At 50.0% G+C, this 14,372-nt stretch overlaps 3 protein-coding genes across 4 annotated transcripts in view; 2 read left to right on the forward strand and 1 right to left on the reverse strand.

The window, feature by feature from the left end:
* Positions 1-96: 96 nt before the first annotated feature.
* Positions 97-1,343, forward strand: LOC311020363 (claudin-4-like). The gene has a single exon (XM_084020359.1). The coding sequence runs from the start codon at positions 226-228 to the stop codon at positions 1,048-1,050; it is 825 nt and encodes a 274-aa protein (XP_083876485.1). The 5' UTR covers positions 97-225; the 3' UTR covers positions 1,051-1,343.
* A 586-nt stretch (positions 1,344-1,929) lies between these two features.
* On the reverse strand, positions 1,930-4,138 carry sbds (SBDS ribosome maturation factor). Its single transcript, XM_084020366.1, has 5 exons — positions 3,912-4,138; positions 3,713-3,842; positions 3,243-3,443; positions 2,951-3,115; positions 1,930-2,382 (listed from the first exon to the last, which is right to left on the reverse strand). Exons 1-5 carry the CDS (start codon positions 4,037-4,039, stop codon positions 2,257-2,259), a joined length of 750 nt encoding a protein of 249 aa, XP_083876492.1. The 5' UTR covers positions 4,040-4,138; the 3' UTR covers positions 1,930-2,256.
* Positions 4,139-5,642: 1,504 nt separating this feature from the next.
* Positions 5,643-14,372, forward strand: part of tyw1 (tRNA-yW synthesizing protein 1 homolog) — an 18,795-nt gene continuing 10,065 nt past the window's right edge. The window contains exons 1-10 of one of the 2 annotated variants that reach the window (XM_084019234.1): positions 5,643-5,803; positions 6,074-6,207; positions 6,418-6,519; positions 6,606-6,707; positions 6,833-7,027; positions 7,100-7,363; positions 7,573-7,692; positions 11,795-11,927; positions 12,161-12,213; positions 12,304-12,422. In XM_084019234.1, the coding sequence (XP_083875360.1) occupies positions 5,737-5,803; positions 6,074-6,207; positions 6,418-6,519; positions 6,606-6,707; positions 6,833-7,027; positions 7,100-7,363; positions 7,573-7,692; positions 11,795-11,927; positions 12,161-12,213; positions 12,304-12,422 (1,289 nt within the window). In that variant the 5' untranslated portion in view covers positions 5,643-5,736. The remainder of the gene's footprint in view (positions 5,804-6,073; positions 6,208-6,417; positions 6,520-6,605; positions 6,708-6,832; positions 7,028-7,099; positions 7,364-7,572; positions 7,693-11,794; positions 11,928-12,160; positions 12,214-12,303; positions 12,423-14,372) is intronic. The other variant, XM_084019235.1, reaches the window with a different exon arrangement.

A 14,372-nucleotide genomic window follows, 5' to 3' on the forward strand; every position in this document is an offset into this window, starting at 1 on the left:
TAATTCCGTAGGTGTGAACCGCCCATGTCGTTGTTCGAGTCGGCCATATTAAGTAGCCGACGCAGAATTTACCGACGCGAGTCGGGCAGTTCTTCCGGTGTGTGCACAGCTTTAAAGCCACGGGTCGGGTCGGGTCGTAATTTTCAGGCCCGTTGAGAACTCTAGCCCAAGTTATGTGGAGGAGGCGGCCACAGCGTCTGTATTGTGTCAAGGTCAAAGGTTAGAATGCTGTGTTGGGCAGCAGAGTCTGTGAGCTCAATAACAGATCCTGGATCAGCCTTGCAGCGCCGCCGCACCTCACCAATCCCACTGAACTGGTTCCTGGAGCCACATACCTCCACGCCTCGCCACCTCCACACCTCCAGCTGGAGAAACCAGCCGGTGAGGCAGTCGCCCGGCAGGATGTGGCGGACGGAGCTCGCCGCCCTCGGCGTGGCGTTCCTCGGCTGGCTGTGTGCCGTGCTTACGCGCTGCCTCGCTCTGTGGAATGTGAGCGGCACCGTGGACAACACCACCGCTACGCTGCCGGCGTACTGGGACGGGGTGTGGCTGGAATGGGAGGACTGGGATCTGGCCCACGATGGTGGCCTGCACTGCTCCTTCTATCGGTCTCTGCTGGCTCTCTCTGGAAACTTCCGAACCTGGCGAGCCCTCATCACCGCCGCCATCGGAGCCGGGGCATTCGCCGCCGCCATCGGAGCGGCGGGGGTCATGTGGTTCCCCCTGCGGCGTCAGGTCAAGGTGGTTTCTGGGGCTCTCTTTGTTCTGTCTGGGATCCTGCTGCTGGTCCCCACAGCCTGGACCTGCCACCACACCAGTCAGCCACTGGGGGGCGCCGTGGGGCTGAGGAGGGTCTGGGGGCCGGCGCTCTACCTCGGCTGGATCTCGTTGGCCCTGATGCTAGCCGGCGGTGCCTTCCTCACCACCAGGTGTCCCACTAGGGAGAGCATGCAGCAGGACCAGGACCAGGAGGCGGTCCACCCACTGAACCGGATCAACAGGATCACGTTGACACACAGCCAGTATGAGCGCAGACCAGAACCCACCTGAGCCGGTTGACTGCAACCTCCATCCATCAACCAATCAGAGCTCGTCTTTTCAACCATCAGAGCGTTATCCCGTCTGACTTCCTGTTTCCTGTGTGTCCCACACCTGTTGGTGGGTTTTTTCCCATGATGCCACGGGGCTCCGCCGTCTGTTCTCGGGACGTTTTATCTTTTCATGCTTATCTTTGTCTGTTTGTTCCACTTATTAAGAATAAAGAAGAGTGAACGTTCACTTCCTGTCGGATATCACGAGTCAAAGATGGAACCGTTTTCAAAATAATAAAGTTTAGTTCTGAACTCGGTTAGGAAGTTATTTGCTTTTTACCATATTTTTTGCACGTTTTCTTTGTATTCAAGTAGAAACACTTTATTTAAAATCATCGTTTACAGTGATGTCATTAGTTTATTGAAAAAACAAAAAAAACGTAATCTCTTATGCATTTGATTAATAATAACTGTTATAAATAATGAATATTTGTTATAAAGTGACTTCTTTCTCAGGTGTGTAGTCAGACTGGAGATCATGCGTCCGTCCGTCTGTCCACAGCTAGAACCATCACACGGTTACTTCCTGTGATTAAACGTCTCCTGTGATTCATCATTTACGGTTTTATACTGTCTCTGACTCCGCCTCCCTCCTCTCAACCAATCAGCAAATGCTTCAGTCAAAACTCACCTCGTAGCTAAATCCCTCCTTCTAGCTCAAACTCAGCTCTTGTGAGGAACTATTTTTCCAGGTGTAATAACATTCGGTTCTCTTTGCTCTGTTGTGATTGACAGCTCAGGGGGCGGGGCCAAAGTATAAAGGAGGTCAACGATTGGCTGGAAGCGGTTCGGATGTTAAACACTGATTTCATCTTTAAATAAACTGAAGAAAACCACGAGAACATTTAGTTACATATTTATTAGCAAGCTTACTCATTATGACAAAATATATATTATTAAAGTAATTATCCATAAAACTGGGAAATGAAAACGTGGCACAGGAAGTCTGATTGAAGGCGGAACAGGTCTGTTAGGGGTCCAGAGGGACCGGACCAGACCACATCGAAACCACCCAGCAAGCAAATCTGGCAACACTTTGTGTTTCAGTTAAAGAAAAGCTTGAAACATGGAGACTCTGTGAGTCTCTATAAGGGTCCAGGGCCCAGGCTGGTCCTGGTCCAAGGTCCAGGCTGGTCCGGGTCCAAGGTCCAGGCTGGTCCGGGTCCTAGAACACCTCGTCTCCCTCCTCCACATCCTTCAGACTCAAGACCTCCAGAGATCCTCGGCCTTTAGTCTCACAGCGGATCAGCTCGTCGATCTCCCTGAAGCAGCCGGGATCCACCAGACACACCTGGGGGGTGAAGAGGAGTAAGGAGGAGGAGGAGTAAGGAGGATGAGGAGGAGTGAGGAGGAAGGAGGAGGATGAGGAAGGAAGAGGGTAAGGAGGAGGAGGAAGGAGGAGAGTAGGGAGGAGGAGGAAGGAGGAGAGTAGGGAGGAGGAGGAAGAAGGAGGAGGAAGAAGGAGAAGGGTAAGGAGGAGGAGGGTAAGGAGGATGAGGAAGGAGGAGAGTAGGGAGGAAGAAGGAGGAGGAAGAATGAGAAGGGTAAGGAGGAGGAGGGTAAGGAAGGAGGAGGATGAGAGTAGGGAGGAGGAGGAAGAATGAGGATGAATAAGGAGGGTAAGGAGGAGGAGAATTAGGGAGGAGGAGGAGGAGGGTAAGGAGGATGAGGAAGGAGGAGGAGGGTAAGGAGGATGAGGAAGGAGGAGGGTAAGGAGGATGAGGAAGGAGGAGGGTAAGGAGGAGGAGGAGGAGGGTAAGGAGGATGAGGAAGGAGGAGGGTAAGGAGGATGAGGAAGGAGGAGGAGGGTAAGGAGGATGCGGAAGGAGGAGGAGGAGGAGGTGTCTACAAACACTCACTATCTCCATCTGCTCGTCGAAGTCCTCGCTCTCCACCACCTGGAGGAGCGGCTTCAGCTTCTCCTTCAGCCGCTTGGCCTCCTTCGCCGGCAGCACCAGCCGCAGCCTCATGTGGGCCCGCTGGATCTCCATGGACTCCTTCAGCTGCCGGATCACGTCCAGGGCCTGGGGGGACAACGAGACCACGACGAGACCACGATGAGACCACGAGGTCCGGGATGATTTCCTGTCAGTATCGCCCTTTTGCACTGAAGTCTATAATAATAATAATAATAATAATAATAATAATCACCTGCTGCTTGGTGCTCTTGTTGACCTTGACGGAGTAGTGGATGTCCTTCATGCCGCGTTCGATCAGGTTCACCGTGTACGGCCTCCGGGTCTCGGGGTTCACGCACTTCTCCGCCACGATGGTGGCGATGTCCCTGAACATCACCTCCAGCTGAGCCTGGCGCTCCTTGTCCGACACCTGCAGCTCGCCTTTGGCCAAGATCTGAACACACAAACGCTCGGTGAAGGTGGTGCTGCCTTCAGGTGGTGCTGCCTTCAGGTGGTGCTGCCTTCAGGTGGTGCTGCCTTCAGGGAGATGCTACCCCACTTACAGTCGCAATTACCAGAGCGTCACGTTCAAGTGCTTTGACGCCATACGACGTGAGGTTTGCTGTAAAATGCATGGCCAACTCGTATTTCCCACGATCCCGACGCCACGTGAAGGCAGTAAATACATACGTATAGAAGGACGGCAGGGATGACGTCACTCACCTGTTTGCAGATCTCCGTCAGGTCGTCCGTCTCGAAGCACCGGATCAGGTCGTCCCGTTTGGCCACCTGACCCTTGGACACGTTCACGAAGACCGAGTGCGTCTGCAGGACCTCGTCCAGGTCTTTCTCTCTGCAACAGACAGACAGGTTCCATCAATCCGAACAAAACATCCCGTTAAAACCGTGTGACGTCACTCACGCTCCGGCTCTCCAGTTGACGACTTTGTTTTTGTAGCAGGCGATCTCGAACCGCTTCCCGCCCTTTTTGATCCGAACCACCGCGACGTTCGTGAGCCGGATCTGGTTGGTCGGCGTGAAGATCGACATGTTGGGTTCGGGACCGCGGCGGATCCGTCCGGAGCCGCTGATGAAGTTAAATTACTGCGACGTCAATGCGCCCCGGGTCCGTCTGCGGAAAGGGTCCGCCCACGAAGAAACACCGACGTGGAACAACAGTTCCGCTCTGGTTTGGTCCGGTCGAGTTCAATAATATATAATACTGCTATGTATAAAAGTAGTATTTCGTTAAATTATCATTAATAAATATATATCAAACCAAACGTAAATTATAATATATATATAATCATACGTATGCATTTTTTTTATTAACATGTATTAATAAGTAGCATATAATCTAAAAAATAAAATAAATATATCAAACCAAACGTAAATTATAGTATATATGATCATATATGTATTCATTAGTAGCATGTATGTAAAATCATACCTAATACATGTAAAACATACATTATCATATTATCATGTATATAAAACCTGTCGACTGTAAAAGTCTTATGTTGTAGTTACTCACTGTGACCACCAGAGGTCAGACATGAAAAGACAAACATTAGCATTAGATCATGCATAATTTGCATATTTAAACATTACATTTCAGAATCAGAAGGAGTCTATTGCCAAGGAATTCACCTTCATGTTCTGTACCCTAAAAGTACTGCAGTCAAGAACAAATATAGAAAAAATACGGTACAATGAAAAGGACACTATAGTACAACAATAATGATCTACAATTTGACAGCGAGTGCAAAAACTAATGAAACATAATAACTCTTAATGTTAGTAATCACCTGGGGGGATTTCATGACGTGAACATATTTACCATGTGTGGCCACAAGAGGGCAGTAAACACAACTGGGAATAAGGCATTTTTTTCTTTACACAATTCTTTACTGCAATATATTAAAAAAATGTCATAAAAAAGTAAACAGAACAGTATACAAAGGACACAGATAACAACAGCACCACCACCAGGAGGCGCCTCTGTTATGTCAGGATATTTAGAGAGGACCATATGTTAAAAGTATTCACTGTTTTTGTTACTGGATTCAGAAATTACATTTATATCATCTTTAGAGGAAAAGTACACAATTATTTTTTACTGCTGAATTTACATTTATGAATGTGACAGTTTGCTTTTAGACTAAATACATAATAAATAATAAATGTCATAAATGTACTGACATTGTCCCACGTTAATGCAACATCTTTATAAATATAGTCAATGATGAATCTACTGATGAACATTTTTTTGTAACTGTATTCCACATAAGATTGGCTTTTGACAATACATTGAGGAAAAAAAGAAAACAAAAAAGTTCCAGTATAACATACCAAATATAATAAATATATAAAAAAATATGAATCTTCTATAAATCAATTAAAGAGTTCGAGAGTTTTAATACTTTTTTAGAGATTTGAGATAATTCTGTAGTGGATATACATATAAAATCATCAAGAAGAGAAGAGGCGTGAAACGGTTTCCGCACTACTTCCGGTGACGACATAAAAAAATAAAGAGTAAACTATGAATGAAGATATAATAGGAATAGTTTTGTCATCAGAAGAAGAAAACACGTTTTCATCCCGCTTTGAAAGCAGCAGCTGCTTCTTCGAGAGCACCACGAACACATGACTACACCTCCCAGCATGCTCCTCGGTCAAACAAATATGGTCGCCCGCTCCATCACCTGCAGCCGGCCGTGTGTGATAAACGAGCCTTCGCCGCGATGTTGAGGCTCCTCGCGCTCCTCGTCCTCCTCGGCGCGGGTCGCGTGCCCGCCGCGGGCACGACAGGTGAGTTCCGTTTAAACGGTACCGGAACAGGAAGCGAGCGGCGCGCGTGGAGCTGACGTTAACGTCGCTAGCTAGCTGGCTAGCCGTGTAATGCTAGCCAGCCGCCTTTTATTGCCCGCAGGTGACCCGAACTAACCCCGAATGAACCCCGAATGAACCCCTAGACCGGGTCGACCCCGCTGTGTTGCGTTCATGCTACAAACGTCACACCTGCAGCATGAAAGCACGACGCGTTCAACTAAAGCTTTGTGTCTTTGTTTGTCCCGGAAGTCCCGCAGAGTGTCTCACGCCCCGCTGAGAGCTGTCTCACGCTCCTGTGGAACAGCAGGCTCTACCTGTACTCCGCCGCCGCGCTGCTGTTCGGGATCTGGTTCTCCCTGAGGCTCGGCCGGAGGGTGAGACAGGTTGTTCATGTCTCACTGTCTTCACACAGCGGTTATTAACTGCAATAACATGTGGAACTTCTAAAGTGTGCAGGTCCCGGGGGTGTGAAGGGACCCACTCTTTGGGGGAGTCCTGGTCTTGGCATTAAACCAAGCATGATGTGTCTGTCTGACTGTCTGTCTGTCTGACTGACTGTCTGTCTGTCTGACTGTCTCTGTGTGTGCTTTTAGAAAAGCGTCTCCTCCGAGGCCGTGAAGACCTGCGATGGGGACTCTGAGGTCCACGTGTCGGGAGTTAAAGTCTTCTATGGCTCCCAGACCGGAACAGCAAAGGTACCGATGGAAACGCACGGCGTTACCGGGGGTTACCGGGGGTTGCTCGGCAACTGTGGAGTCCATCTCTGGTCTTGTGTGTTCAGGGCTTTGCAGAGCAGCTGTCTGAGGACGTGAGGACTCTGGGACTTCCAGCAGACCTGATCGATGTCAAAGACTACGATCCAGATGATCAGCTTGCTGATGAGGTAAACCTGGTCCCCTCGGTCCTCCACAGACCAGACCCTTTATTACGGGGCACAGAGACCATCTGACAGGGGCCTGAAACCAACCGGTCCTAAGTTGCCTGTTCAGACGGATTGTTTCTCCTCAGTGCACCAACCGGTCCGTGGCGGTCTTCCTCATGGCGACCTACATGGACGGCCGGCCCACGGAGAACGCCGCCTGGTTCTGTAAGTGGCTGGAGGAGGCATCCACGGACTTCCGGTACGGGCGGACCTACCTACGAGGCCTCCGCTACGCCGTCTTCGGCCTCGGCGACTCCAGCTACGCTGGCAACTACAACACGGTGAGACACGGCAGCGTCTGATTCACCGGTGAGTCACAGAAACTCTATTGACCGCCGCCGTTTCCTCGCCAGGTGGGTAAGAACGTGGACAAGTGGCTCTGGATGCTGAGCGCCACGCGGATCCTGAGCCGGGGCGAGGGTGACGGGAACGTGGTGAAGAGCCGCAACGGCAGCGTCCAGGCGGACTTCCAGGCCTGGAAGGGGAAGTTCCTGATCCGCCTCCGGGATCTGGTCCGGGGGGAGAAGAAGAGCTGCAAGACCGGAGGCTCCTGTCAGAACCAGAGGGCAGACGGGCAGGAGGACGACCTGGCAGCTCCGCAGACAGACAGCTCTGAGGTAAGGGGTGATGTCACTGGACAGAGGGGAAGCCCCGCCCCCTTCTGGTGGACTTAACAGACCTATGACCCTCTGAGACTTTATCTGTTAAACTGACAAACATCACATGTGGAGTTCAGGGAACAAGTCAGAAATCAGAATTCATTAATTTACTAAAATAAAAGTGTAAACGGACTCTTTTTGACTATATCTGGTCCATCTGGTCTCAGGAGGATCTGATGGAGTCCAGCAGTGAGGAGGAGTCCGGTCTGCAGGAGGAGGAAAAACCCGGTTCGGTGGTTGACGTGGAGGATCTGGGTCACATCATGAACAGTGTGAAGAAAGCAAAGGTCAGACAGTCCTTCAAACTGTTATTCTCTCTGCTGACCACCAGGGGGCGACTCCCCTCTGGTTGTGTAAAGTCTATGAGAAAATGATCCTACTTCTCTCTGCTGACCACCAGGGGGCGACTCCTCTCTGGTTGTATAGAAGTCTATTAGAAAATGGTCCTACTTCTCTCTGCTGGCCACCAGGGGGCGACTCCTCTCTGGTTGTATAGAAGTCTATGAGAAAATGGTCCTACTTCTCTCTGCTGGCCACCAGGGGGCGACTCCTCTCTGGTTGTATAGAAGTCTATGAGAAAATGGTCCTACTTCTCTCTGCTGGCCACCAGGGGGCGACTCCTCTCTGGTTGTATAGAAGTCTATGAGAAAATGGTCCTACTTCTCTCTGCTGGCCACCAGGGGGCGACTCCTCTCTGGTTGTATAGAAGTCTATGAGAAAATGGTCCTACTTCTCTCTGCTGGCCACCAGGGGGCGACTCCTCTCTGGTTGTATAGAAGTCTATGAGAAAATGGTCCTACTTCTCTCTGCTGGCCACCAGGGGGCGACTCCTCTCTGGTTGTATAGAAGTTAGGGATGCAAACAATTAATCGATTATCGATTAATTGTCGATAAGAAATTACTCGATTAAAATAAATTAATTGCAATTAATTGCGTTTTGAACACGTAATTCCCCGCCAGTCCGCGTGAGGGCGCTCTTGACACCAGGCGTACTTGACGCACATGGGCGAACACAAGCGAAGCAGGGCTCTGACGACAACAACAAGACAAACAGGAAATGGTGTTTCCCACACATTATGGCGCACCGCCGTAGTCTAATTTCGGCCGCCATAGTCTCGATGTTCGCCCAAAATTATTTCATCAAGGCAAATGGACTTAACTAGCGGCTCTAATGATAGACTAAACAGGAGGGCAGCAGCGCTTATTATAAGGGGAAATCCTCGCGGCTGGTTTGGCTCATCAACGTTCTGTTTTCCCCCGTCGCCATGGCGAGGCGTCCCCCGCGCCGACCCCCCCTCAGCTGGCCAGTTTATAGCCAGCTATAGCGCGTATAGCCCCGTTCACATACGACGCTACTCGCCGTCACTCGCTTTCTCGCTGAATTATAATCGCTGGCATACAAAATGAATAACTGCCGCCGACGGCTAGTTCAAGCTGCACATTTCTGTGGAACTCTCTGTTGACGTCAACTGTCAATCATCTCTATTCTACATTGTGATTGGTACTCACTTCACTCGCATGGCAGAAAGTTACATTATTTTCTCTCCGTCCCGCCCACATCGCATCGCCTGTCCTGACCACATCCCACTAGAACACATTCACATCCATTGACAGCTGTCGCTCAGAGATGGGCGAGTGGCGACGTATGTGAACGAGGCTTCAGTCAAAACCAAAACACCAAGGAAGGCTGAGGGATATTCACCCACTTATATTAATAATAATAGTTATAATAAACTAATAGTATAAAGGCTCAGCACTGTGTTTTAGTCATTTTTGTTTTCATCTTTTCTTGAATGCTTAAACTCCTCAACCCCATTTAGTATGTCAACATTTGGAACAGAACCAGCAGTTTGTAAGAAATTGTTCAGGAACCGATATGTCATATTTTGGTTCTCAAAATTCCCCAAATTATAAGCGGTAGACAATGGATCGATGGATGGAAATTCCCCAAATTGATGCATTAAAATGAAATTATTCAAAATATGATTTGCATTTTTCTTTATATCATAAGGAAAATAGCATTTGATGTTACGTATACAGTAGATGGAACCTATTCAGAGGGAAATTCAGCTTCTCAGAAGAATTGCCGCTTATCAATTAATTGATCATCGATCGATAAGATGAAACAACTATCGATTAATGAATTACTCGATAATTTGCATCCTTAATAGAAGTCTATGAGAAAATGGTCCTACTTCTCTCTGCTGGCCACCAGGGGGCGACTCCTCTCTGGTTGTATAGAAGTCTATGAGAAAATGGTCCTACTTCTCTCTGCTGGCCACCAGGGGGCGACTCCTCTCTGGTTGTATAGAAGTCTATGAGAAAATGGTCCTACTTCTCTCTTGATGTATTACCTCAGTAAACATTGTAAACATGAGTTTATGGTCTCAATCTCTAGTTTCAAGTCTTCTTCAATCCAGCATGATGTTCATTTAGTACATTATGGTCCATTTAGAGTCCACCAGACCAGAAAGCAGGGGATGCTGTAGGGGGCGGGGCTTACCTGCTGATTGACAGGTCCATGTAGAGTCATACAGACAGAAGCTTGGAGGAGGAGGAAGGAGACGCTGGTGTGATGACAGATGGATGAGAGACACCCGGTGGGAGAAGTGGCGGCTTGTGTAAGAGCGAGGACGCCCACTTCCCCGACTCGAGAGGAACAAGTGACTCAGACGAGGCTTGGAGGTCTTGTCCATATGTCTCCTCACTGAGTCCTGAGGGTCTCGAGGGTCCTGAGGGTCCTGAGGGGTAGTAAACACGTGGCCAGAATGCTCCCAGTCCAACACAATCAACAAACTCCACTCTGGAGCCCCCCTCGAGTTCCAGCGGAGGACTAGATCGTGGACCAAATGGAGTACCAGATGGAGGACAATGTAGTGGACCAGATAAAGGACTTGATAAAGGACTAGATGGAGGACTATGTAGAGGAACAGATAGAGGACTCGATAAAGGACAAGATGGAGGACTATATAGAAAACTAGATAGATAACTAAAACATAAATGGTAAATGGTCCTCATTTATATAGTGCTTTTCTCCAAAGCGCTTTACAACAATGACTGACATTCACCCATTCACTCACCCATTCACTCACCCATTCACTCACCCATTCACTCACCCATTCACTCACACATTCACTCACCCATTCACTCACACATTCACTCACACATTCACTCACACATTCACTCACACATTCACTCACCCATTCACTCACCCAGTCACTCACCCATTCACTCACCCATTCACTCACACATTCACTCACCCATTCATTCACACATTCACTCACCCATTCATTCACCCATTCACTCACCCATTCACTCACACATTCACTCACCCATTCACTCACACATTCACTCACACATTCACTCACCCATTCACTCACACATTCACTCACACATTCACTCACACATTCATTCACACATTCACACACACATTCACTCACCCATTCACTCACACATTCACTCACCCATTCACTCACCCATTCACTCACACATTCACTCACCCATTCACTCACCCATTCACTCACACATTCACTCACCCATTCACTCACACATTCACTCACACATTCACTCACCCATTCACTCACACATTCACTCACCCATTCACTCACCCATTCACTCACACATTCACTCACCCATTCACTCACACATTCACTCACCCATTCATTCACACATTCACTCACCCATTCATTCACCCATTCACTCACCCATTCACTCACACATTCACTCACCCATTCACTCACACATTCACTCACACATTCACTCACCCATTCACTCACACATTCACTCACACATTCACTCACACATTCATTCACACATTCACACACACATTCACTCACCCATTCACTCACACATTCACTCACCCATTCACTCACCCATTCACTCACACATTCACTCACCCATTCACTCACCCATTCACTCACACATTCACTCACCCATTCACTCACACATTCACTCACCCATTCACTCACCCATTCACTCACACATTCACTCACCCATTCACTCACACATTCACTCACCCATTCATTCACACATTCACTCACCCATTCATTCACACATTCACTCACACATTCATTCACACATTCACACACCGACGGCGGAGTCAATCACGCAGGGCGACAGCCAGCTCGTCAGGAGCAATTAGGGTGAGGTGTCTTGCTCAGGGACACCAGGCACTCAGCTAGCAGGAGCCGGGGATCTAACCGGCAATCTTGCGGTTGCCAGCCAACCTGCTCTACCTCCTGAGCTAAACCCCCATAACTAGATGGAGGACTATGTAGAGAACGAGATGGAGGACTAGATAAAGGACTAGATGCAGGACCAGATAGCCAGATGTCAGATCAGACGTTGCCGTGGTTACGGTCAGTAGGTGACTCCTGGTTTGTGTGTCAGAGGGACGCAGAGCGGCGAGGAGACGTCCGGCTGGTGACATCGTCCCGAGCCGACGGCGTGAAGAAGAGGAGAGACGAAGAGGAACGCAGGGAGATGATCACGCCGGCTCTCCGGCAGGCTCTGACCAAACAGGGTGAGGAGACCAGGCTGTCTGCCTGTCTGTCTGTGTGTGTGTCTGTCCGTCTGCCTGTCTGCCTGCCTGCCTGCCTGTCTGTCTGTATATACACATATATCTATCTATATACAGTGTGTATATATATATATATATATATATACTGTGTGTGTATATACACACACGGTATATGTATATATATATATATATATATAGATAGATATATATAGATCCTGTCCCCTCTCCGTCTTCAGGCTACAAACTCATCGGAAGTCACTCGGGAGTGAAGCTCTGCCGATGGACCAAGGTAACATTTCCTCTCCTCACGAACAGCTGTTTGACGTGAACGCCTGAATTTCGCTCACGCCGCTGCTTCCTGTTTCCTGTTTCCTGTCAGTCGATGCTGCGAGGGCGAGGAGGCTGCTACAAGCACACGTTCTACGGCATCGAGTCCCACCGCTGCATGGAGACCACGCCCAGCCTCGCCTGCGCCAACAAGTGTGTCTTCTGCTGGAGGTACGTCGCTGCAGGGGTCAGGGGTCAGATCCGACTCCGTGACATCATCCTGGTTCCAGCGTGCAGTGAGTCGTAGGAAAGTCTTGGGGGTTTCTTTGACCAATCAGATCACAGAGCTGTAAACGGCGGAGACAGAGAAACATTCCTGTTACCACAGGACCTCAGTGAAGCAACCCGCCAAGTCGGGATGACATCACACACAGGAGCAACAGTGATTGGTCGGGGACATGTCTCTGTTTGTCATGTGACTAGTAGTTCGTAAACTCCCCCAAAATGTTTTTCCCAATGAACAACGTGACGAAACAAAATCACAAATACCAGAGATGAAAATAAGAATATTGAAAATGTGGTTCACGGAATTACGTTGCATTTTTCCTATTTAACTAAATATCGTACAACTGATATTTTATTATATGATGTCATCCATCCTTCAGCCAATCAGAGCGAGAAGCTGCTGATCTACCTGATTTTTTCATCTAAAAACAAGAGAAGTTTGAACGTGAACTCGTTTCCATGGTTACACGTCCCTGATGTCGGCGTGGAGACGCCGCCTAAAGGTGGACGCTGATCCGTCGTGACATCAGCGAGAGGCTTCTTCCCTCCCCACGAGCGCCACGTTAAAGGTCGCTGTCAGGAAGCGCCGCGGCGAACCACTGGCCTGTCGCCACGGATCGGCCGCTCAGCCTTCAGGCGGCGAGCTGGGACGACAGGAAGTGTCTCTGCAGTCCTCCTCACCGTTACCGCCCTCCTCGCTGTTCGCCTCACAGTCCTCCTCACCGTTACCATCCTCCTCACCGTTACCATCCTCCTCACCGTTACCGTCCTCCTCACCGTTACCGTCCTCGTCACCGTTACCGTCCTCCTCACCGTTACCATCCTCCTCACCGTTACCGTCCTCCTCACCGTTACCGTCCTCCTCACCGTTACCGTCCTCCTCACCGTTACCATCCTCCTCACCGTTACCGTCCTCGTCACCGTTACCATCCTCCTCACCGTTACCGTCCTCGTCACCGTTACCGTCCTCGTCACCGTTACCATCCTCCTCACCGTTACCGTCCTCCTCACTGTTACCGTCCTCCTCGCTGTTCGCCTCGCCGTCCTCCTCACCGTTACCATCCTCCTCACCGTTACTGTCCTCCTCCCCGTCCTCCTCACCGTTACCGTCCTCCTCACCTTTACCGTCCTCCTCACCGTTACTGTCCTCCTCCCCGTCCTCCTCACCGTTACCGTCCTCCTCCCCATCCTCCTCACCGTTACCGTCCTCCTCCCCATCCTCCTCACCGTTACCGTCCTCCTCACCGTTACCATCCTCCTCACCGTTACCGTCCTCCTCACCGTTACCGTCCTCCTCGCCGTTACCGTCCTCCTCGCTGTTACCGTCCTCCTCACCGTTACCGTCCTCCTCACCGTTACCGTCCTCCTCACCGTTACCGTCCTCCTCACCGTTACTGTCCTCCTCACCGTTACTGTCCTCCTCCCCGTCCTCCTCACCGTTACCGTCCTCCTCACCTTTACCGTCCTCCTCACCGTTACCGTCCTCCTCACCGTTACTGTCCTCCTCCCCGTCCTCCTCACCGTTACCGTCGTCCTCACCTTTACCGTCCTCCTCACCGTTACCGTCCTCCTCACCGTTACCGTCCTCCTCACCGTTACCGTCCTCCTCGCCGTTACCGTCCTCCTCGCTGTTACCGTCCTCCTCACCGTTACCGTCCTCCTCACCGTTACTGTCCTCCTCCCCGTCCTCCTCACCGTTACCGTCGTCCTCACCTTTACCGTCCTCCTCACCGTTACCGTCCTCCTCACCGTTACCGTCCTCCTCACCGTTACCGTCCTCCTCGCCGTTACCGTCCTCCTCGCTGTTACCGTCCTCCTCGCTGTTACCGTCCTCCTCACCGTTACCGTCCTCCTCACCGTTACTGTCCTCCTCCCCGTCCTCCTCACCGTTACCGT

The sequence above is a fragment of the Eutrigla gurnardus genome (genome assembly GCF_963514095.1).
Source record: "Eutrigla gurnardus genome assembly, chromosome: 10".
Lineage (NCBI taxonomy): Eukaryota > Metazoa > Chordata > Actinopteri > Perciformes > Triglidae > Eutrigla > Eutrigla gurnardus.